Source organism: Vicugna pacos, chromosome 30 (genome assembly GCF_048564905.1).
Source record: "Vicugna pacos chromosome 30, VicPac4, whole genome shotgun sequence".
Lineage (NCBI taxonomy): Eukaryota > Metazoa > Chordata > Mammalia > Artiodactyla > Camelidae > Vicugna > Vicugna pacos.
This window is the reverse complement of record NC_133016.1, coordinates 18,388,523-18,413,247: the sequence shown is the minus strand read 5'-3', so window position 1 is coordinate 18,413,247 and position 24,725 is coordinate 18,388,523. Positions and strand designations below refer to the sequence as shown.

At 52.7% G+C, this 24,725-nt stretch overlaps 1 protein-coding gene and 1 long non-coding RNA gene across 8 annotated transcripts in view; one reads left to right on the top strand and one right to left on the bottom strand.

Annotated features, from left to right (window-relative positions):
• The window catches only part of MAPK4 (mitogen-activated protein kinase 4), a 150,085-nt gene extending 131,976 nt beyond the window's left edge, over positions 1-18,109 (top strand). For all 3 annotated transcript variants that reach the window (XM_031692445.2, XM_015240552.3, XM_031692444.2), the window contains exons 3-6: positions 6,477-6,621; positions 8,112-8,273; positions 12,522-12,723; positions 15,428-18,109. In XM_031692445.2, coding sequence (XP_031548305.2) covers positions 6,477-6,621; positions 8,112-8,273; positions 12,522-12,723; positions 15,428-16,142 — 1,224 coding nt within the window. In that variant the 3' untranslated portion in view covers positions 16,143-18,109. The remainder of the gene's footprint in view (positions 1-6,476; positions 6,622-8,111; positions 8,274-12,521; positions 12,724-15,427) is intronic.
• Positions 1-24,331, bottom strand: part of LOC107033656 (uncharacterized) — a 38,110-nt gene extending 13,779 nt beyond the window's left edge. For 3 of the 5 annotated variants that reach the window (XR_012065729.1, XR_012065731.1, XR_012065730.1), the window contains exons 1-2: positions 24,207-24,331; positions 20,192-20,279 (exon numbers count right to left, since the gene is read on the bottom strand). This is a non-coding gene — a long non-coding RNA (uncharacterized lncRNA). Of the gene's footprint in view, positions 1-18,220; positions 18,474-20,191; positions 20,280-24,206 lie in introns of those variants that run through there. The other 2 variants (XR_012065733.1, XR_012065732.1) reach the window with 2 other exon arrangements.
• Positions 24,332-24,725: the final 394 nt, after the last annotated feature.

Sequence of the window (24,725 nt, the reverse complement as noted above, 5' to 3'; positions counted from 1 at the left end):
TCCCTGCTGCATATTTTCATGGAAATGAGTTTAACAGAATGAGTTTGAAGTCAGCGATGAGAAAGGCTATTCTGCTGTGGTGTTCTTTCTTTTCCAAAAGCCTTCTAACATGCCTGACATGGATATTGGCACAAATAAGAATTATACCTCCAGAGGAAAGAGACGAGGGAGAGGGAGGCCCTGTACTTCTGCTTAAACCGCGCCTCTGGGAGGGTGGTGTTTTTCTAAATGATCTTTTGATGAGTGTCTGTAACACAAAGAATTAACCCCTATTACAGGTCAGTCTGCTGTTCAGTTAGAGAAATCTGTCTGGCCTATGAGCAAGGCAAGTCATAAATCCCTCGGGCAGGACAGGATGTTAACGATCCCCCAGGGCCTTGCTGGTCCGAGGGCGGTTCCCTGACCTGCAGCATCGGCATCACCTTGTTTGCCTGATGAAGTGGAATCTGCATGTATTCAGCCCAGGTCCCCAAGAGCACACACCAAATTCTGCGGAGCTGTGCCCTGGAGGGTGGTGTTGGCACATCTTCCCATGAGCTTGTCCGTTCTGTGCTTGCCTGCCTCTGCCTGTCTAGGAGCCCAGCCCCTTTGGACAGCGCAGTGGCTTTAGAGTGCTGTCTTAAATATGAAAGGCAGTAGAGCTGCATATTCAGATCAAAGGTGCTACATTCGCACAACCTGGGGTTGAATCCCAGCTGTGCTGCTTACAACCTGTGTGACCAAGCCTGTGTGACTATGGATAGGTTGCTTACCCTCTCTGTGCCTCAGATGCATCCCATCAAATGACTGTAATGAGAGTCCCTACCTGATGGGGTTGTTGCAAGGATGCAATGACTTAATCCATATGAAGCATTAGAGCAGTTTGAGGATCTCAGTAAATGTGAGCTGTTATTATCATATTGCCTGCACTTCTGCCTCGCACTTTGGCTCACATCTGTCCTCAGAGAACAAGCTTAACCCCTCGTCCATAGGCCAGCCTTGCCCGTGTCCAAAGGCAGCTCTCGTGGTCCCCGCAATGCTCTCCAGGCCCAAAGTGCCCAGTCTTTCCCATTCCTCGTGTGACATGCTTTTGATTTCCCCAGCACGCCCCCCGGGAGATCCGCTGGTAACCTGCACCCTCCACAAGAATCAGCATCCGTGCAACAGCCCCCGCTGACCTCTTAACGTGGAAACTTTTTACTTGTCCATAGCCTGATTTCTTTTTCCCTTGACCCAGTTTCTTCTAGATCAGACAGGAGTACAAGGAGTACATGTGTGCATTCCTACCTGCTTCCAAGGAAGTGTGACGCCTGGGGACCTTCCCCAGGCCTTCGGAGCCTGTTAACCCCCTGCTACCCAGAGAGCAGCATCTTTGCTGCCAGCCCAGCTTACAAGCCTCTCCAGGCATCCAGGGACGGGAGTGCAGAGACTGCAGTTGCTCCAAGGGCCCCACCAACATCTCTCCCACTAATCAGAATCCGCAGGGGCCCCACCCCAGGCACAGGCCTGCCTGTCCTACCCACCAGCCCCTCATCCCCGCTCTGCAACCCTCCACAGTTCCCTGTGTCCTTCCTGCCAGTTCTCAAACGGAGGGGCCTGAGGGTTCCCTGGGGGGCTCATCCGAGATGGCGATCAGAGGACTGCAGGTCTGTAGCTTTGGCCAACCTACACATCTCACGATCACCTCCCCTGCAGGGGGGTCCTTGGGGACCCCGACCTTCAGAACAAAGGTCATTCTCAGCGCCCCCACCCCACATCCCATTTGTCCACATGTCCAGATGGTCTGTCCTCTGAGCACATTCTAGGTCTCCCTGTCTCCACCTTTACTCCCACTGTCTCCATCACCACCTCAAATGTCCCCCAGCACAACTATCCAAGATGTCCCCATCCATGATGACCAACTCGAACCTCATCTCCATGACACCTGTGCTGACCGCCCTCAGGACAAATACCACCCTCTCTGTGCTCTGAGCATGCCTCTCCCTTGAGGCTTACCACTGACTCTAGTCTGCAGGGTAGTGGAGGTCCAGCAGTGCCCAGGTTAGAGTATGGGTGGGCTCTGAAGCCAGACACCCTGGACCACCTCCCAGTCACGGGACCTTGGGCAACTTGTGTCCTTGCTCTGCAGAGAGCCTGCATCAAGGGGCCGATGGAGGGACTGCTGCATGAAATCCGCTGAAATGCTAACAGTGCCCAGCACAGAGCACGCCCTACACAAGTGCTGGCTGAGATAATTTCCCGGTCCTTCTGATCATCTTCTCATATTGAACATTTCACCTCTGTAACCACATGACACGCTCTTTAAAGACAGGGGTGATCTTAATCGTCTGCATTTCTGCCACGCAGGGATGACACATGCTGGCCTCCCAGGACACACGTCAGAAACTTCTGGTTGGGAAGGGGACACTTCAGAGCCCCCCGGCCCCCCTCTGTCCTGACCTGGAAGCGGGGGTGGCCCTAAACAGCCGTTCAGTGTGAGCCGAGGAACAACCCTTCCCGCCCTGTCATCGCTCCCACCCCCACCGCACGCACAGAGCTACAGCTGACTCCACTTTTATTCTTGAAGACTCTTGTCCTCATTTAAATCTGCCCTATCTCTGTGAGGGCCCAATAGACACATTCTCATTAAAGGGTGAAGTCAGAGGTTTATGGGACCAAGCCTTCTCCCCCAGCCTTCCGACTCCCAGACCTAAGAGATGGGCTTGGGCTAGCGGAGGCCCAGAGGGCAAGCGGAACAGAGCAAAGGCCCACCCAGAGCAGCGGGTGGGCACCCACCTTTCTGGGGTGAGTTTGACTGACGCTGTTCTGAATTCCCTGGCAGTCAGCTGGGACTGAATGTGGTTTCCTGGCCTGAACCTTCTGCAAAATACTCAGAGCTTTAATGATACCTTCCCTCTGGATCTGTGGGGGCCCCTAATTACCCTCCTCCCAGGGCAGCTGCTACCAGACTATTTCCAAACACCTTTGAGGCTTTCAGAGTCAAAGCCTCCCACTGGCTGGACGTGACCCTAAAAGGCCAGCGGAACGGGCTGGTTGGAGTGATAGCTGAAGCAGCCCAAAGGCTCCCATGGCAGGGTCTAGACAGGAAACCATGTCCACTGTGCCTTGTTGCCTCCAGGTCGGCTTCTCACCAGGAACACCAAGGGACAGGGTGGCAGGAGGAAAGGGACTCTAGGAAAGGGTGATTCTGGTCTTGCCTCTTGCAAGTGGAGAGGTGGCCACGGAGAACTGGGGAGGGAGTGTCCGCTTCCTGTCTCCGCAGCACAGTGATGTGTGATGCCCACAGGACAGTGCACCCTGCCCGTGCCCACTGTCCCGCCCAGCGGTCAGCCCGCTGATGGCCAAGCCCCTAGGGAGAGCAGGTCTGATCCCTGAGGACAGCGTCCTCTGCACCCAGGTGAAGCTAAAACTACCCTCACGCTGCAGGCTCGGGCAGAAAAACCAGTGCAGGGTTTCTGCTGAGCCAGCATACTTCCTGATTTATGGGCCCTTCTGAAAAAATTGAGTCCCCACTCCTGGGTATTCTTTAAAGGTTTTTTTTTTAATTCTAGAAAATTCTGACTTTCTTCCTATCCACTCAACTGAAACTCCTCTCTTGAATTCAGATCACCAGTATGGTGTTGTGAGCCCCAACGCCTCTCCCGCTCAGACACCCAGGGCAAGACCCCCACCCCACCCCGTGTCTGCCCCACAGACCCAGGATGGAGCCTCCCCTCCGTTCCCATCCCCCATTCCCCAGGCTCCTCCTGCTCCAGAGCGTGGCCGAAGACACAACACCTTCCCAAATTCTCTGCCCGTGGCTTCTGAAACCCATCAGGAAATCCCCTGACTGGAGGGACAGGGAACCAGAGGGAAGCAGCTAGTCACTGACAAAAATCCAGCAGGTTCTTGGTTTTCATTCAAAGGTTAAGAAGAGCTGGGGGTGAACTTTCTTAGCTGTTATCCTGGCCTGGCCCATCATTCTGGCCCAGGGGCAGCCGTGCCCATGCCAACATCTTTCTTTCACTTTCAAGGCAGGTGTTTCAGAAGGAAGCCCCCCGACCCCACCATCACCCACTTCTCTTCAGCCTCAGGCTCTGCACATAGGCAGGTGTTAATTACAGGGAATTCCATTCCATGAAAGACTTCTCATCTGCACATCAGAGTAAACTCGCCTGTTTACTCTGTCACCTCTCCTCCGGGTGCTCTGCTCTAGTCCTCCTCTGACAGTCTCAGCCTCTGACTAGAAAACAAAATCGGACCATTCTTTACTTATAACCCACCCACCCACCCAGATGTGAGCTTCTACAGTCTGGCTTGTCTCTTTCATTTTTAGAATCAAACTTAAATGCCTAACAAACTAGTGTCCTTACAACAACATGGATGAGTCTAGATGCACTACACTGAGTGGAGGAATTTAGACTCAAAAGGCCACACACTGATTCCATTTATATGATGTTCTGTGCAAGGCAAAACTAGAGGGATGGGAAACAATAGTTTCTAGGGGGCTGGGGATGGGGGCTGGGGACCAGGAGGGGGCATGAGGGGACGTGTGAGATGATGGAATTACTGTAGACCTTGATTGTGGTGGTGGTTACATGATTCTACACTTTTGTCCAAACTCACGGAACTGTACACTAAAAGAGCAAGTTTTACTGTGTATAAATTGTGCTTCAATAAATCTGACTTTAAAAAAAATTACTTACACTTGCCAATCCTTTTTGGAACAACACAAGGCATAAGGCAAAAGCTGCCAACTTTTGTAAACCCCTCAGCCACCACTGAAAGTGGGAATTGGAACTCTCCATAAAGCAGTTCTGGCAAAGAAGAGGATCAGTGGTTCCTCCAGAAGGTACCCCATTTTGAAGGAGGCTCAGACCCTGTGAGACGTTCCTTATCCATCCATCCATCCATCCATCCAACAGTGTTTATTGGACACTTCCTAGGAGGCAGACTTGGGGCTAGGCAATGCAGAAACAGCTGTGAAAGAAGGTACAGTCACTGCCCTTGAGGGGCGATCAGTTGTCCCGGGGGTGAGGGACTGCAGAGAAGCAAAGAAATAGCAACAAAACAGGGACCCTGGAGCTCCCAGGAGGGGCATCCAGCGTCATCCCAGGGAGTCGGGAAGCTTCTGAGAGGAAGCAGGCCTGAGTGTGAGTTCGCCACACTGTGGGTGTGAGGACATCCATCCGTGGAAGGTGCACGTGCAGGGGCCCAAAGGAGAGAGAAAGGATGCACATTTAACAAGCTGCAAGGAGCTCATTTTGAAACATTGAAGCCAGAGACAGGGTGCACTTTTAGTCTTTTTTTTCTTCCTTCCACTAGTTTGAGGCCCGGCTCTGAGAAATATGCGTCACAGCGAACCAGTGTAACTCAGGGCTCTCAGAAGGTTTTAAACACAAGACATCTTTGCTCAACGAATAAAGAGATTTCGGATGAACTGACCAAAAGCTCCTGGGTACTTGGGCTTCCCAACTTTTCATGTTTTAACCTGTGTCCGTGACACTTTTTTACATCAGCAAAGGGGAAAATTAGATGCTCAACTGGAAATTACAACAGCAAATAATAAGACTACCCCTAGAACCATGCATTGGATTCCGCCCCCTGCTGCCAACTGTCTGACCTTGGCCACCAGATAGGTCTCTTTTTTCACTTTCGAGAGATTGTCCCAGACAATCCAGACAGACATTTCCCAGGTTTCGCTCTTTGGCCGGCTTTCTGCATTACGTAGAGAACAATTTCCAAGTTGCCTGGCTCTGTTTTCCTCTCTGTGCTAAAACGCCTGCATCATCACTGTATCCCACAGTGAGGGATTTCACCCCGGGCCACACATTGAGCAGTGGCTGAAACCAGCTAGAACATCTGTTCCCCAAAAGACACTCTGTAGAACTCCCAGGACCCTCTAGGCCTGAGGAAGGAGGCCTGAGTGTGCGTTCAGGACACAACCAAAGCTGCGTCCACTCGCCATTCAGAGCTGCTTCTGAAAGCCTTTCGCCTGCACCCGGTATGAAGCCGGCCTCCTCCATTCTCAGCCGGGGCTTGATGTCTGGCATTAGAGCAGCATTTATTTAATCATCTGCACCAAAGAAACGCTTGATTTCAATTTTACAACTATTTCTGAGATTCAGCACTGAATAAATGAAGTTCCAGGGTCTCATCATTGCTCTGTTGATGTGATAAAGAACTCGAGCCTGGCTCCTATTTGTCCATCTTCCTCCTAGATGAGGGCAGAGTGTTAGGCATCGTTACATCAAGATGGGGTGGAAGAGCATTCCTCCTAAAACGCTGGCACCCTGGATTCCTTTCTACAGAGGAGAACTCCGGGGCCTCATAAGATTCTCCCACCAAAGCCTGTGAGCCCCACGAACCAGCCTGAGCCGCTCTGACCAGATGATCAATGAGAGAGGATGGAGAGCGGGAGAGGTCCTGTCTCTCTGTGAAGGGAAATGAGGAGAGACAAGGGGAGGGAGGGTGTCTGCAAAAGGCTGATCGCTGGAACCCAGGATTTTGTCTTCCAGGGTCACCTATCGGAAGGGTTGGTAACAAAGTGGTACCGCTCACCGCGCCTGCTTCTCTCCCCTAACAACTACACCAAGGCCATCGACATGTGGGCCGCCGGCTGCATCCTGGCCGAGATGCTCACGGGGCGCATGCTCTTTGCTGGTAAGCTGCTCCCCTTGCCACCTTTCTTCCCCTCTGGTGTTGCCCAGTAAAAACATGCTCGTCTTTCTCTTTGACCTTAGCTCTGTGGTTTTTACGGCACTACTTGGAGGCACTTCATTATCATTTCAGGCAAAATACTGGAGAGGCTAAAAATAGCCTTGTGAGCACTAAACTTTCAAAATTAAGTAATCACTTGTATTCAAACACCTTGAGATTGACCCCTGAAAACAGCCACCCTCCATTTTCAGCCCCTTCCTCTGCTCTTCCCACCACTGTGAGAGGTCAGTCTGGGGTGCTCATCTGGAGAGAGGACCCCACAGGGGGCTCCCAGAGTCCCTGAATGGACCCTCCATGAGCCGACTGCAGAGAGAGGCCCAGGGACTCGTTCAGAGCGGACCCTGATGCTGCAGGCACTTTCCGGGTCAGCATTCATAGCGTTTACACACGCTTAGTGCTGCACGGGGCATTGAGGGAGGGCAAGGGAGAGACCCACCCTTAGCCACTGGCTCCTGGAAGACTGGAATCCCATGGGAATTGGTGGTAAGAGCACTGTGCAGCTGGATGAGTCAGGGGGACTTCTTAAGGAAGATGGGGCTTGGTTGGATTTAACCTGGTAGAGGTAAAGGGCAAGGCTACTTATGCAAAAAGGGAAAGTGGAGGGAATGGGAGGAAGAGCAGTTAGGAGGTCAGAGGTGACAGCAAGGATTTAGACCCATCCCAGCAATGTCAAAGCTCTGATACAGCCTCAGGGGTGACCAGGGTATACAAGAGGAGTTCGGTTTCTGAGATGCAGAAAGACTGAATGAGGGTGGTATCCATGCCCAGCATCCAGCATGATGCCTGGCAAGGAGACGGCGCTGCCCCATAATTATTTGTTGAATGACAGTGAATGAATGAATGAATGAATGAGTGAGTGAATGCTTGTCTCCATCCTGTCCCACAGACCTGGCACAGCCTGTCTTCCTCCCTCTGCCCAAGGTAGCACAGTGGCAGTGTGCTCGCAGCACATCCCAAACTTGTTATTTCTGATTCCTTTTTTCTCCTACTGGGAACTGAAAAGGTAAGACTCACCCCTAGCCTTAAAATCGCTTCCTTCCCAGCCTGGTAGAGGACACACACAGAGGCACGTGGGAAGGGGCATTTGGAAAGCCTCGGGCCAGGCTGTCCCTATCACGTTAGCGCTGGCTGACCCAGCCTGTGTGAGTCTGGTTCCTTGCAGAGGCACAGATCACCAGGGGAACGGACGAGCCCCCAGAAACCACCCCTTCTTTCTACAATCGACAAAGCCAAGCCCCAGAGATGGCATGCGACTTGCCCGCGGTCACAGAGCAAGTTAGTTGCAACAAGAACCCAGGTCCCCTGGCTCCCAGCCCTGCGCCACTCCACCCGTTCTGGGTCGCCCTGCACAGGCTCCTGGAGCTGTGCTGGCACTTCCACACACCCCAGCCATGTGGGCAGCATGCTTCACCCTCTGGTGTTTGTCTCCCCAGGGGCTCATGAGCTGGAGCAGATGCAGCTCATCCTGGAGACCATCCCCGTGATCCGGGAGGAAGACAAGGACGAACTGCTCAAGGTGATGCCCTCCTTCGTCAGCAGCACCTGGGAGGTGAAGAGGCCACTGCGCAAGCTGCTCCCTGAAGTGAACAGTGAAGGTACAGGAGCCTGACAGCTGGGCTGGCATCTGGTGGCTGCGTGCTGCACTCTAGGGGCCAGGGCAGCCAGTCTCTTCTGAAAGGACCAAGCAGAGTCCTAGACACAGAAGCTGGGGACCCCCCTGGCAGCAGACATTTGCCCTCACGATTTCCAGGCCAACTTCAAGGCAGTCACTGATGGTCCTCCACACTCTACCCTAGACTTTGCTTCCTTGTCCTTCCTTCTCACTTGCCTCCCTCCCTCTCCTCCTTCACCCCCTTTACTTTTTTCCCTTGGAAGGTGTGATACGGTTTCATCAGCTTCAAAGCCAGACCCAGGCTCACTTCCCAGTTCCACCAATGACTAGCTGTTTGGTGTTGGGCAAGTTTCTTAACTTCTCTGCATCTCAGTTTCATTAACTGTAAAATGGGTATAAATAATATATGTCACATAGGGTCATGGTGGCAAGCAAGTAAAATAGAATTTGGAAAGCCTTTGACATAGGATAGTCGCTCCATCATCTGAGGTGTTAACGTCATCACCAGCTCATACGTGCTGGAGGCTTCCTTGGGAAACTCCTCTATCAGGTAGGATATAGGTTTGGCCAATTTTCAAAGAAATCCAGATTCTCAGTAGCTTAAATAACATTAAGTTCTTACTTAAGGAAAAAGGAGTTAAGAAGTTTATTTCTCTCTCGTGTAACAATCCGAATGCAGACAGTCCAGCACCAATGTGGTAGACCTGTTCTACAGTGTCATCCAGGGGCCCAAGCCCCTGCTTTCTCGTATTTCTGCCACCTTAGGGTGTTGTCCTTACCACTTGGAGGGAGGTGGGGAAGAAGGGCGGGTCTTATTGCCTTTAATGTCACGAGCTGGAATTTGCACACTTCACCTCCATCTGCGTCCTGTTGGCCAGACCTTAGTCACAGGCCCCACCTCACTGCAGTGAGGATGTGAAGTGGTTACTCATTCTACACCATGTCCACTACTGTCAAAAGAGGAGAACAGACATGGGGTACAAACTAGCCATCTCTGCCCCACTCCTTCCCATCAAGAAGCCAAGAACTTGGACCAGCAGTGTCTTTGGCCACGATCCCTATTCAATCAACAAACTGTCTCAGTTTCTCCATCATTAAAGGGGGGGGCAATTTGATTCCCCACAAATTAAGGCTTAGCCCATCCACGTTTACTTTGATTCCTAGGCCTCTAGAAATTCCACCAGGTGAGAAGAGGCTCCGAATTCTCAGGAATTCCAGATCAGGGATGTCACGTATGTCCGCTTACCCCAAACAGCCACACACACAGCAGCCCCTTGGTGACTTGGCCCTGAGCGTGGCGGGCCTGTCTCGGAGAAATCAGAATTGGTGCCTGATAGACAGTAAAGTTCGCACTGTCACCACCAGCATCAGCCAACATTTATTAATTACTGGGGAGCTGTGCCAAGGATGGAAATTCAGAGACATAAGAGACAGTCTTGCTGAGAAGACAGGGAGGACCCGTCAAAGATGAGTATGCAGCCTAAGGAACACGTCCTAAGGGGCCAGCGAGAACTCTGGGTCTTTGGGGAGGGGAAGAGGGCCATCAAGCACTGACAGGGACAGAGAGCCGGCCTGGAGGAGTGGAGAGGGCTCAGGTCAGTGGGACGAGTCACTAAGCGGTTGTAGGAAGTGAAGCCACAGAGAGGTGAGAAGCGCCAAGAGGCCGCAGGCTTTGACTGCCCTGCTGATGCATGTGGACTTGGTCCTATAGCCAAAAAGATGTTCATGAAAGCTGGGCTTGCTTCACTCTCTAATGTGCCAGCTACAACCAAAGTCTCTCATCTGCCTCTGGGCTTGAAAAGTGGCCCCAGGCCATCTCTGGCCTTAGGGTAATGAGGTATCGCTGAAAGGAAATTTTGGGGGGAGAAAGGGCATCAAACGCACCTGCCCAGAAGAGCCAGCTGGTTATCCCCGGTTTATCCCTTTGCTGGACATTCCAGGCCTGCGGGGGGCCTCTCTGGTTTTCACCCTCAGAGGCTCGAAGGACGCAGCCTGGGTGGACTGTGTCCCTCAGCGGCCATCACACCATAGGTGCAGGATGAGGGAGCAGGGCCAAGACCACCCCCAGGACATTCAATTCAGAGCTCCATTTATAACAAGAAGTCATTATATCACAAGTGACAGATGTGATGAGGAAACCTAATACACAAAACAAAAAAAGGACTGCTCTGACCACAGCAGGGGCGAGGTGCTCAGGGGCCTGCCCACCTGCCTCTCAGTCTCCAAAGACTCCCCTGGGAATCCTTCCAGAACCCCTGGAGCTCTGAGAAGCCCCACTGGGAACCCACTGGGGCTGCAGGAAGATGATAAGATGGTCCAGAAGCCTTATTATGTTAGAAGCGCCGAAATGTGGGGAGGTTGAACTTAGAAAAGGAATTACGAGTTAAGGTGAAGCTAGTGCTGTCACAGATAAACCTGAAATCTCTGTGGCTTACCAGCCAGCAGTGTGTTCACTACTCACCTCAGGTCCAGGCAGAGTCGGGGAGCCTGGGTTATGCCTGAGACTCAAGCCACCTGCCATCTTCAATCACAGCTTTCAAGGTCCCCCCAGGTACCAACTTCCAGCTGAAGCCAGGGGAAGAGAGAGCAGACACTCTTGCAGGAGGCTTTTATGGGTCTGGACTAGAAGTGGGGTAGACACATTGCTTCCACCCCCTTTCCATTGGCCGCAGTCACACGGCAGCTGCTAACTACAGGGGAGGCTGGGAGATGCAAGCCAGTTGTGTGCCAGGAGGAGAGAGGGCTCGCATGGGACATGACTGCTGCCTTGAAACATAAGAGGAACAGTCATGGGGAGGAGACAGCACACTGATGTTGGGGGGACCCCAGAGGGCAGAGCTAGGCTCACAGGAGGGAGTTCAAGGGGCAGATTTAGGTGTGCTATAAGGAAGGATCTTCTAATATTCCGGGTTCCCCAGAAGTGTCTGGGCACCTGCTAGAGGACCAGAGCACTGGGGAGTGATCAGAGTTCCTGCAGCTTAACTGATCTTTCAGTCTAGAATGATGGCGCAGAACCATGTCCTCCTGGGAGGCCAGTGACCTTCAGAATCCATCAATTTCCTGAATCATTGATGAATTTTTCTGCGGAGGGGTTCAGAGAGGGTGTGAGTGCTGGGTCATGGTGTGGGCTGAGGCCCAGCCCGAAGCCCCTCGGAGGGGACAGCCACCCGGACCTTGAGCTCAGTGCCTTTCCTCCCTTTCCACGTGGGCTATAACATGATTAGCCAAGTTATGATTTCCTTGGAGCCTCCAGCGCTGACAGGTAATGCAAACCTCCAGGCTAGCCTTGCCCTGAGATAACCCAGGGCCCAGCTCATAGGGCAGGCGGGCGTCCCCACCCCGCTCAGGAGGAAGGGCACCAGCTCCTGCGCAGAGCTGGCGTCCCGCCAGTGCACACCCATTATGCCTCCCGGCTGCTGACACCTTGATCTGCTTTCATGCTGGTCGGCACACAGTCAAGGCTCAAGGCTTCTAAGTGCCCGTCCCCATGCCCAGGGTCAGCTGCCAGGGCCGCCCCTTGATCTAGCCACTGAAGGGTTACTGCCTGGAACATCAGGGTGGATAAATGTTTTGAAGATGGCCTTTATTTGTCAAATCTCCAGGGACAGTATATGGTGGAAAGGGCTCTGGATTTAGGAGCCCCAGACTGTCCGGCCCTGTGCCACGCACCCACCCCCATGTGACCCTTCTCAATGGTGTTTTACTGCTGTGTTCTGATAGGAGCGCCCACTCAGCAGCATTCAGCCCATGACAAGTGGGAGTTTCCCTACTTCAGAGGTGTGTCCCCCACTGGGTCTCAAAGGACCCAGGAGGAGCCCCAGGTGCCCTCAGAAGGAACTGCATGTCAGCACATCCTCAACTGGCTTCTTCCCCATTCTCTGCCAGGGGTCCCTGCCACCTAAACTGCCACCACCCTGCTCCCCGTCTCTGGAGAAATCCAGCCTAAGGCAGAGTTCTAGCCCTGGACCTCCTGTAATCAGCAGTGACCGTGAGCGAGTCACTGCCCCCCTCTGGACCTCTATCAATTCACTTGCGGAGTCAAAAAGCAGCATCTCCTGTGAACTCGTCTCTGGATTGTGGGGAGGATCATGAGAAAGGAAATGGCTAAAAGCCTTTTTTACAAATGGGAAAGTACAGACACGAGGGGGCGTCACCACGCCGAGGAGTCTCGTTCTAAGCTTGACAGTGGCACTGAATGACCCCCACCCCCGTCCTGCTCTGCTCCCCACAGCCATCGACTTTCTGGAGAAGATCCTCACCTTTAACCCCATGGACCGCCTGACTGCCGAGATGGGGCTGCAGCACCCCTACATGAGCCCCTACTCTTGCCCCGAGGACGAGCCCACCTCGCAGCACCCCTTCCGCATCGAGGATGAGATTGATGACATCCTGTTGATGGCCGCCAACCAGAGCCAGCTCTCCAACTGGGACAGGTGCGCTTCCAGGGGCTCCAGCCCACATGCCCATTTCTGTCTGCCTCTGATCCTCCATGACCTTTCCTTCTGTCCCCCAAGTTCTGTAACCCGTGGGGCACTTTCCCCAACCTAGCTCCTGCCCTCTCTCCTGTCCCCAGACACGCCTGGTAGATGACCAGCCATGTCCTGCATGTGTGGTCAGGGATCTTCCTTTGTGCAACACAGCCACCCCCCGACCCCGGTATGCTGCACACACAATACAACGTTCAGCAGACATTCAGTGAGCATGCAGGAGCTCACTTCTAGCAGGCCAGGGATTTGCCCCAGGAGAGCAAAACGCAGCCTCGCAAGACAAGAAAACAATGAGAAATTTACCACCACGCAGCACCTTCATGCCCTTCACATCATCTGCCCCTCCTGAGCTGCCAGGAAAGGAGGCACCATGATTATTATACCCACTGACACACGAGGAAGCCACAGCTCAGAGAGGTTAGAGATTGGCACCGTGTCACATAGCTAACACCTGGCCCACGTGGGGCCCTCCCCAGTCTGCATCCATGTCAGACTGCTGAGCAATCACTCTTTCCTGCTCAGCTGGGCCTCAGAACCCTTCTCTACACAGTGTGCCTGGAAGGCACTACCCAGTGAATCAGAGCTGGGGAGAAGATACATTTTCAACCATCGCCGCGTACACATACAATGCTCTCTCCAGTCCCTTCCCGTTCTGATGTTCCTAGATCAGGCAGCTAAACATTTGGGCATCACCATCTGCTAATCCTTGGAGGGAGCACTGAGAGCTGCTTGTTTAGAAATAGAAGTTGAGGGTTTAGCAGCTCGGACTCCGAGGGGGCCTAAGCGGGAGCCCTGCTGTTGGGAGAATGTGACAGCTAGTTACGTAAGTGACAGATGAGCAGTTTGTCCTTTTCAGTCATTTGACAGATGATGGGTTTCAGATTGAGGAGGCTCCGAGGGAGGGCCAGAGCAACGTTGCTATTTTGGGACAGGTTTGTCGGTTTGTTGTTGTTGACTGTTGTTATCAGGAGCGGCCAGCAAATAGAGATGAATGAAGACATGAAGACTCTCTCTCCTGCTGTCCCCTCTTCTAGGCTTGCACTTGACTGTGGTCCCTGTAGCCTCCCCTCCCCCCAGTGAGGTTTGTCCTCTGCTTCTTGTGGCTGTGGCATGGGGTTGATAGCAGGAAAACAGCAGGGTTCCCTTGGCCCCTGCCCATCAACGCTGACCACATCTAAACCTGGTGCTGCTCTGCCCCCGACCTCTCCCATCACACCTGCATGAGGAAAGCGGATGACAACGGCAGAGACAAACCCCTTCCTACTGGCTCTGCTTTGAGCAAACTGCTCACCACTGAACGCTAGTGTCCTCACCTGTGAGGTGGGTGAGAACATTCGCTCCACAGGGTTGCTCTGAAGACAGCAGACAACTTACATTTGGCCCTTGGCGTGTAATAGCCAAAGGCGACGGTCTTCCTCATAGAAATCACTGCAGTTTTGGGGACCCTCATGGGAGGAGGCAGTGTTCACCTCCAGGAGTGACTCCCACCCTAATGGCATCACGGGGAGGGCGGGCAGTGCCACGCCTTCCCCATGCCTTGAAAACCACAAGGCATGGACTGCAGCTGGCCGCCTGCCCCCTCACGCAGCCTAACCTGCCTGTCCTTGACTTTTCCTGGGTGAACACTGAACCTCCTGTTCCCAGAGCAGCTGCCTGTTGCCTGAGGCTTCCTCTGTTCTTGCCTGCTCCCTGACCCCCACGGTTCCGCACAGAACACCTGGCACGGGGAGGGAGGGCTCAGCCCAAGCTAATGGCCTGCCCGCCTGCCCACCTGCCCTTCATGTGCTCTTGGCTAGCTGACTTCGCTCTTCAAGGCTGCAGGACAGTCGACAGAGGGCAGAAGTCCAAGGATCTGCCTCTGCTGAGGGCGTCATCTTTCCATAGGCCCTGCTCTGCCTCTGTCGGGGACCCCAGCCAGATCCACTAGGGCAAGAGTTCTCAGCCTTGGCTGCACCTTAGAAATACCTGAGGAGGTGTGAAAACCACGCCAATGCAGGCCTCCACCCTAGACCTATTGAGTCAGGATTCGGGGTGTGGAGCAGGCATGGAATGTCATTAGAAATTCTTCCTTCCACAGATGGTTCTAATCTGAGCCAGGACTGGGGAGCACTCTTTAGGGCCCTGCTATTCAAAGTGTGGGCCAAGGACCAGCAGCTACTGCTTCACCTGGCAGCCCGTGAGAACTACATGACCTCAGACCCCACCTCAGATCTACTAGATCAAAACTTGCATTTCAACAAGGTCCCCAGGTCATTTGTGTGCACCTCAGAGTTTGAGGAGCAATGCATAGGTGGACCCACTAGAAAGTTCCATGAGGACAGGGATTTTGTTCACTGCTGTGTCTGGTAATGCCCAGAACAGCACCTGGCACACAGGAGGCGCTCAAGAAGTATCTGTAGGATGTCGAATGAATACAAAAGCCAACCAGAGTTACGGCAAACAGTGAGCCCCTGTACCTGAGCCCTGGCGGCTCACCATTGCTTTGACCCATCACCCTCCCACCACGGGAGGTGGCGGAGAGGTGCTGGAGGGACCGGGAAGGAATGGAAATCCGGCCAGTGGGTGGCAGACAGGGATTAGGGAAGTTGGCTTCCTCTTAAAAGCCATTCCGGCTGGGGGATCCAATCGCCATCCTGCCTTACCCTTACAGGTACCCCGTGAGCCTGTCTTCGGACCTGGAGTGGCGGCCCGACCGGTGCCAGGATGCGAGCGAGGTGCAGCGCGACCCGCGCGCGGGCTCGGCGCCGCTGGCGGAGGACGTGCAGGTGGACCCGCGCAAGGACTCGCAGAGCAGCTCGGAGCGCTTCCTGGAGCAGTCGCACTCGTCCATGGAGCGCGCCTTCGAGGCCGACTACGGGCGCTCCTGCGACTACAAGGTGGGGTCGCCGTCCTACCTGGACAAGCTGCTGTGGCGCGACAACAAGCCGCACCACTACTCGGAGCCCAAGCTCATCCTGGACCTGTCCCACTGGAAGCAGGCGGCCGGGGCGCCCCCCACCGCCGCGGTGGCCGCGGTGGCCGCGGTGGCGCCAGACGCCGGGGCGCACGACGATGAGCCGGCCAGCCTCTTCCTGGAGATCGCGCAGTGGGTCAAGAGCACGCAGGGCGGCCCCGAGCGCGCCAGCCCGCCCCTCGACGGCCCCGAGCGCTGCCGGGCGGCCTCCCCACCCGGCCGCTCCGCCCCTATCGACGGGGGCGCCAGCCCCCAGTTCGACCTCGACGTGTTCATCTCCCGCGCCCTGAAGCTCTGCACCAAGCCCGAGGACCTGCCAGACAACAAACTGGGCGACCTCAACGGCGCGTGCATCTCTGAGCACCCTGGCGATCTCGTGCAGACTGAAGCCTTCTCCAAAGAAAGGTGGTGAGGGCCGAGGGGGCGCTCCAGGCCATCCTGGAGATCATGCCGGGAAAGCCGGGCCTGGCAGGAGGGGGCTGCCTCCTTGGCACCTCCACTACCCCATCCGCCCCTCTCTGCTGCCTCGGGGTTAGCAGAACATAAGAAGGATCCGAGGAGCAAGAGGAATGTCCATTTCTTAAACTGCCTTAATAACTAGCCTTTAACCTCTGGGAGCAGGTTTGAACAGGAGCCTAGTTTGGGGGTTGATCCTTTTCCCAGCAAAGAAGAGGCCCTTGCGTTTTTCTAAATAGTGGTGCACAGGGAAGAAACATGTCTTAAACAGCAGTCTGCAGGCCCCACCTGGGTGGCTGTGGGCAGAGGAATCTTGCAGGCATGGTGTTGAAACCGTCTGGCCCAGTTAGGCTCAACTGGCCGTTGAGGAAGGACAGTGAGGCGCAGAGGCAAAGTGACTTGCTTATAAGATCAGGGCCTAGTCGGTGTCTGGGCAAGCCTTGACTCCCAGTCTCCTGGCCCCCAGGTCGGTGTCTGTCCACAATACAATGTCTTCCTCTACTGGGGTCACTCTGGCTTTGTGGTCAGAAAACTTGGTCCAAGAGGTTTCTTCCCTGTCTGTTACCATCTGACCCACTCCCTGTGCTTTTTATTCAGAGCAGTGTCCCTTGAATTCTGAAATTAGAAACTGAGCCAGTTTCTTTCGCTTCTTCACCAAGCATATTTTTCTTCTGGCGCCTCAAGTATTTAAATATTCCCATCTGCCTCTCCCCCGTAGGATTTGCCTCACTCCTGTGTGGTCTGAAATCTGGGTTTGGGGTCTGTGGGTAAAATTACTCGTTCTCCCAGGCCTGGGCACCCACCTTCTCCAGAACTTCCTATGCACTTTCCTGACACACACGCAGATACAAAGACACAGCTCTGGTTCCCGAGGGAACTTCAGACATGGGTGAGTTTGAAGACAGCAATTCCAAGAACCCCTCCAGCCTGCCTGCCCGCCCCCTATACACACACCCTCTCTCCAAGCCTACCGTTAAGAACTAATGTTCTCAGCACGAATTGCTTACTTGGAGGACAGCAATGAGGTGCCTGCCACAGAGCAGATGCATTAGGGGAGATTCACCCATGACCCATCCGGCTTCATCAATACTGCCCCTGATTCTGATCATCCACTTAACCTTGGCATAGAGCAGGCCCTGAAGAAATGCACTGGAGAGCAAGGGGTTTTGGGGACAAGGAATCCAGAAAAGTGGGAGGGTATGAAAGGTGGGGTGCCAACAGCGAGGGCCCTGAGGGGTCAGGCACCAGCATGGGGACCCCACGACAAAAGAAAGGACTCGAGACCACCATGTCCCTCATAGCTGCGGCCTGGATGAGTTTGGAGCAGGCAAACCCAGAGCCATGCTAGCACACACAGCCTGGGGCCATCATGTGTGGGCACAGCAGGCCCCCTGCAGAAGCATAGAGACCAGTCCCTTGGAAATGCCCTGCCATCCCCACCACTGGCTCTCCCCGAAGATGCCCACAGGAGGTCCAGCCAGTCTGTAAACAGAGGATTCCCTTGTGTTTATCCTAGGCTGTGTTCACCCTCACCTCAACAGCACCTTAAATCTAATCAGCTAACTAGGATTTGTACAGTGAAACCTGCAACATGTTAGAAACTTATTATTTAAAGACAATTAATCATACTCACCAGTTTTTAAATGGCAAATATGTAAATATGAAGTGTTTGGGTTTTGTTTGGGTTTTTTTTTTTTTAAAGAAAAGGAAATGTACACCGCTTCTCATGAGCCATTTGTCCTCAGAGGGCGGTTTTACTTTTTTGGTAAAGGAACAAGCTCCTGATCTTGACCAGAAGTTCATATATAATTGTTATCACAGAGGAATTGCTATGACTACTCATGTTTTAAAAAAATCTATTAAACGTTATTACACTTGATCGAGATGGGCCAAATAAAGTTTTATTGGAACAGATTTGTTTGTTCATGTACTTATTACCTCATTTATTTACGTATTATCTGGTCCTGTCTTTGACTGCAGTTGAGTCATCCGAGGCTGGCTGGCTTCTGCCTGCACCCATGATGGCCTGCGTTTTTAGGGGTTGCAGTTAGAGGGGAGGAGATGGGAGAACCTACCCCGAATGGTAATCAGGGAAGTCATTCCAGCATCACCTAGGTCAGGCCTGGTGTTCATATTTGTAGATTTCAAACCATTTCTTGGAACCAACTCAAAATCTTCTGACCAAGGCTGGTCCTTGGTCAGACAGCTTCTGCCTAACTTGGTGTCCAATCTGTACAGTAAGGAAAGTCGGATGGGGCACTGGCTTAGTTTCCTTCAGGAGAAAACCCTAAAACAGAGAATCAAGTGCAAGTAACTTAGAGGTGGGAGGAATGACCTTAGGAGACACTGACATGTTGATGGGGACGTGATAAAGAAGAGGAGGAAGCCAGTAAAGGATGCTTGTCACCATTGTGGGCAAAGCAGCTTTATCCCAGTGGGGAGCTCCATCAAGCAGAGCGGAACATCCAGCTTAGGGCTTTCCTACCCTGCCTGTCCTTGGCGGCTGACCAGGCTCCTGGGCTGTTACTTCCCCAGCACCTCTAGCCTGCCTCCTGCACAGCAGCAGAACAGGCTCCAATGGCAGGAGAAAGGCCACAGGCAAAGGGACACAGGCGCTGCAGAGGGAAGTTGGAGTGGCACGCGCGGAAGGATGAGGGCCAAGGGATCTTGGCAGACAACGCCCACAGGTGTCAACAGCGGGATTTAACGTGAAGAGTGTTCAGGACCCGGGCAGAGAACACTTGCTACTACTGGCAATACACTTGGGTTTTCTCAACCCTTCTTACTTAGCCCCTCCCCCCTTCCTACAAGAATTGAAACTGGTCCCAGGGCAGGAAGCTGCAAGTAAAGCTCCAGTAATCAGAGCTGAGAGAAGCTGGAGGTACCGAGATAGGCTGGGACTTGGAAGCCTCTACCAGAGTGCTTGCACCTGGGCAAAGAAACTACAAGTGACTAAAACTAACGGCACGCGTGTACAAGCTGCAGTTATGAGCAATGGGATACAAAAAGGCCACGAGCAAACTGCCATTTCTGAGATGCCAGGAGCAAAAGCAGGGTGCTGGGCATGATCCCTGCACACAGCACCACCAAGAGGGTGGGCAGACCGCCTAAGCTGTGCCTCCTGTCCAACCTACATATCAACCCCCGTTGTTACCCCCATTTAAGGACCCAAGCAGCATCTCTCCAGGAGCGAGCAAGGGCACCTGCTTCTTGCTTTCATTCCCTTGTGCTGCAGCATGAGCTCCAATAAAGAAGCCTTGCTTGAAATTCTCATCTGGCCTCATCAGTTTCTATTGATTGGAGAGTCCAAGGGCCCGGGTCAGTAACAGTGTTGCCTGAGCTGGGTTGTATCTAAGCAGCCCGTGGCTATTCCTTTCAATGTCCTAAATGTCCCAAGCCCACCATCGGTGTCCCCGCCCCTAGTCCCACTAATCCAACTCTGGGGTAAGCAATCCTGTTGAGAAGTTTTGGTATCAAACCAGTGGGGGGTCTTTGTGTCAGAACCTCCTGGCGGGCCTGTGGTGTGAGTACAGAGCTGTGTTCTTGCCTGCGTGTAGGACCATGTTGACCCTTAAGACTTCGATTTTGCTTTTTTACACTAAGAACTTCACTAAGACCACATAAAACCCTTCCAGATTTTGACATTCAAGATCTCAGAGTTCAAGTTACTTTGTCTTCACTAATGTCTCTTTCTTGCTCTGCACGTTCTTGACTAACAGGTGTGTTAGCATGCTTATGCCTTGACACCTTTCAGCGCCCAGTGCCTAATTCCCATGGGAATGACAATGTGGCAGGGTTCTGAGTACAACCCACAGTCAGGAAACAGAGCCTAACCCACCAGAGGACTGAACCCGCAGCCCCAGTCTCCCTGGCCCAGGGGTCTGGCTGGGCGGCTCAGCGGCAATCTGGCTCATTTCATTTTGTGAGCAGTGACTGTCTCCGTTCCACTCAGGAACCAGGAGGAGCATCTCAGCATTAGAACGACACCAGCCTCAGGGTCCTTACCGTGGGATCGGATCGGCCCTCGGAGCACCTACTCCACCCAGCTCCTTCCGACAGGCTTAGTTGGCAGGCTTGTCGCAAACAGGCTCTGCTGTGGGAAAGAGCAAATGTGTGAATGGCAAGTTTGTGTCTAAAAGCAAAACCTCCTGTTCAACAATCGTTCTGCCCTCTGTCTCCCAGAGCTGCTAACAAGTGCACCAACACAAGGCTTACATCTTCTCCACTTTAATTCATGGGCTCAGTACCAAGACGGAGGTTTAAGTGACTGAGAAATTCCTTGGCAGAAACAAGGACACTGTGAGCCATGCTGAGTTGCATCAGAATATGGTGGTGGGGGTTCCAATGGCCATCAGAGTTTGGTCATTACTGCCTTGGCTTGGTTCTCAGGAATCCTGAGATGGGGAATCCTGAGCAAGTGACTGATGCTCAAAGAGGAGGGGGAGTATGGAACGCACGCAGGTTAGGGCTGAGGAAGAATGCTCAGCAAGTACATGGTCTGGGCCAGAGACCAGCTTCAGCTTGACCCTACAGAAAGCTCTGGAGCACAGATTGCACCATGGAATTGGTCCCACGTTGAGGAAAAGATGAGCCTTTTGTGCCTCCATGTCAGCCAATTATTGGTTGAAGGCTATAGGGGTGGGGTGGGGGAGCAGAACCCATTCACCAAAAGCTGTTCTCCGAGGAGCAGCTGTGAGCCACTTAGCAGCCAGACCTACAGCCACCGGGTGATGGGCAGACTCACAGCTGAAGGAGATGTGGGCAAGTGACCATCCACATCATGGAGCACTGCGCTAGACCCCATGGAGGATGAATACGGAGAAAAAGGGCCCGCCCAGAAGATTTTTATGGTTTGGGTGGACAAATGAGGCAAGTATAAAAACCTTCATCTCCTCCACGACTCTGCCAAGGTTGAGCTGACCTGAGCAGCACAGAGGTCAGTCAATGGCTAGAGAAGCTCCCCTCTGCAAGTCCTATTACCCCAGATTTCCAGCCACTGCTCAGTTCAGTAGCCACTGGCCACATGGGGTGACGCAGCCCTTGAAATGTGGCTGGTCCCAATCGTGATGTGCTGTCAAATACACACCAGATTTCAAAGACTTAGTACCCGCCCCAAAGAATGTAGAATATCTCACTCATAATTATTTATATTGATTATATATTAAAATTGTAACATTTTTGAAATTATATTAAATAAACTGTTAAAATTAACTTCAGCTATCTCTTTTTACTTGTTTTAATGTCACTGGCCAATACAAAAGTTTTAAATTATATAGGTTCCCCTCATTATACTTCTGTTGAACAACACAGCTCTAGAATGCCAAGAGCTGGTTAGGGCCTTAAGCCTTTAACAATAATATTGCATTTCGGTGACTCAAACTAAAGCAGTGCCCCTCATAGCAGAACTCCAGGCCCCATGCAGTCTGTGTGGGGCAGGTCTCTTTCAAGTCAAATCATCTAAGTGTTGGCCTCTTGTCTTAAAGATTGTTTGCAAACCCACTTAAACTGCCCTAAACAAAAAAACCATGTCTATTAAACAGATACAATAGTGTCTCTGGAAATCTGAAGGCCAGAGGGGGAATCGAGTCTCAGGAGGGACAAAACAGAAGCCCTGGGGAAACCAAGAATCAGAGATCTTCTCTTCACCTGCCCTGGCAAAGGGTTTTATTATCTCATCTCTTGGCCCAACCACTTTCATTTCACTCGAAGCTCTGAACCTGAATGTCCCTCTGCTTCATCTGAATTTAGCAAAATCAATCACTGAAGTCACCAGAACAGAGTGGAGGATCAAGATGACCTGCTTACCAGGTTACAGGTAATTTATTTTATCACCAGTGGTGCCAGACACTGCATTTTACATTTGGATCCTTTCGCTCTGAGTTGTGATCTATTTTTTAGACTTGACAATGAGATGAGTCTGCCTCATGCGTGCGTGTAGAGGAAATTTCAATCTGAATCAGAAAGCAGAAGGTGCTATGCCACGAATGGCCACTGATTTAATGGGGGAGGCAGGTGGCAAGCCTCCTCACCATCAGGGAGCTTGCAAAATTAGGTCAAAAGGAAGGGATCTCATTAGGATAACTCATAATGACAAAGATCTGCATGTATGGAGAATTGCAGAAACAACATTTCACCCCTTAAAACCCTGAGACCTAGTCAGATTTAAAAAAAAAAATGGTGAAGGCTAGACCTCTTGTGAGAGTAGCAGATGTTCCCCAAATGGGCTGGACCAAGCACCATAGAGAAGACCCCTGATTGACCCTCCTTTTTCAGTCTATGCCAGTGGCAACATCTCTCGAATCCCAGTCCTCTCATTCCTGTATGCAACCACGTTACCTGGAAAGAACAGCACATTGCACTAGCATGAGATCCTTCACCAGCTAGACTGAGAGTTAGAACCAGGAGAAAGGGACAGAGGTCAGACCAGCTTGGGTGAGATGGGCAGGACCAGCATGAGCCTGCAGTGGAATGAAAGGTAGCTGAAGGTGCCACCTCAAAATAAGCCACGTGGGCGTAAAAGTTATATTGAACTGAAGGCAATTAAGCAGCAAGTGCAAGAAAGCTCTCCCTACCTGTCCTCTTTTCTGCCTAAAGGGAGGATCGAAATTTTCCTTTTACTAGAGGCAGACTCTTACCAGCCCAGAGAAGGCACCAGAGGAACCTTCTGACAAACCTCACTCTATTTCCCCCCATTCATTTACCTTCCTGCCACTTACCGCCCTTGGAAGCCTGAACCTGCTTTCCTTTGTCCTGACATTTCTCTACAGATCTGTTGTCCTTTGTTGAAGATGCTACATAAGCCAGAGTCTAAGCCATGATTTTGAGTTACTCTTCATTTTGGGATCTCCCCAGTGATGTGCACTTCATATTAATAAACTGTTTTCTCTTGTTAATCTTTCTGTCTGAGTCCCAGTTGAAAACCTAAGATGTGTAGAGGTGAAGTTTTGCCTCCCCTAAAAGAACCTCTCTTCAAAGGAAGAGAGATGCATGCAAACCAGGTGGAAGATCCATGACCAGTTGATGAAGGAGGTTGAACTGGGCTGAGAGCAAAGGGGGGATTTCCACAGGGAGAGGTGGGGAAGGGCCCTCTGGGAAAAGTGCTTTTCCGGGACAGAGATTCTGAAATCCGTCCCAGGAGAAGAGATCAGAGCAGGAGAGAATATGAACGGGTGGGGAGGTTGGAGGAAGAACATTCAGATCAGAAACCCCAGCAAACGTGGGGCCCCAGAGCTTGACTGTCCTTCCTTCCGTACTGGGAACCTTCAGTACTACAGATGCTGCCTCCTCAGTTGGCCTGGTTACTAATCTGAAACCTTGTAGCGCATCGCTCCTTGGTAGTGAAGCCCAGGTTGACCATTTCTCCTTCTAAAAACAGTATCGCCACATTTCCCAGGCCCAGTAGTCAGAGGGCTAAGCTGGCCCCGTGGTAGCAGGAGCCACGGGGCAGCATTTCTTGTCTCTCCTCTGGCTTAATCATGCAGTACTGGAAGGGGAAGGCTCAGTCCCCTGGGGTAAACGGCCTCCTAGCAGGGCCTCCCCACCTGCCTCGGAGTGGGCCCAGCCTGTCTGCTCTCTGGGGCTTAAGCCAGAGTCCCTGCTGTGCAAGTGAGAAACAGGCCATCTCCTTGGCTCTTCTCTTCTGGAAAGAAAGTCTATTGACCTCATAGAGGGAGGGGGAGGTCCTGCTAGGTTATGGGATGAGGCTCTGTGAGGTGGACATTAGACTTAGGAACACCCGGCCTGGCTGCGGGGCGACCATCGCGCGGCCCACCAGCTGTCCCGACCGCGCCAGCCTCCGCCGCCCACTCTGCCTGCAATGGCAAAGCAGGGGTCCGGCCTGGACGCCCAGGGCGGGTCCGAGCAGGGCGCGCTCACTGGGAACACCTCCGGCTGCCTGCTGGGGAAAGCCTCCCAGCTGCTTCGTGTGATTTTTGTTTTCCCTTGTCTCGTCACACCCCTCTGTGGGGACCGCCAGCCAAAATCAATCGCCTCAGTGTCTCCCCATCTCTTACTCTCTCACCTGCTTCCGTCCAGCCTGAGGGAGACATTTCTTTTGTACAAACCATCGGGAGGAACAGATCGGCCATCAATATTCACGGCCTGAATTCCCGGAAGAGTCCCAGGCGCTGACTCTTCCAGGGGAGGGGCCTGGGCTGGGCTGACCAATCAGAAGCAAGCTCAGAACTGCCTACTCTCAGGGCCAGCTCAGTCCTGTCTTCCATCAAACAGACCTCAGCCCCACCTGCAAATCTTGGCCTCTGCCCAGACCCGCCCCAGAGGCCAGGGCTCCCACCAGCTGCCTTAGTAACGAGAGCAGGAGACCAAGGAGGACTCCCACAGGAATGTCTGAGAGTCCAGGCACCCTGAGGGGTTTTCCATTCGAGGGAATTTGTTTATTAGGTAACTAGCCCTGGAGTAACCCCAAGGCGGTTCTAACTCCCGGCCCTGATTTGCAGTGCAAATGGTCTTTCTTGAACCAAAGGCAAGAGTGATGGCAAAAGACGAGAGTCAGAAGCCAGCTGTCCCCATTATCTCTCCT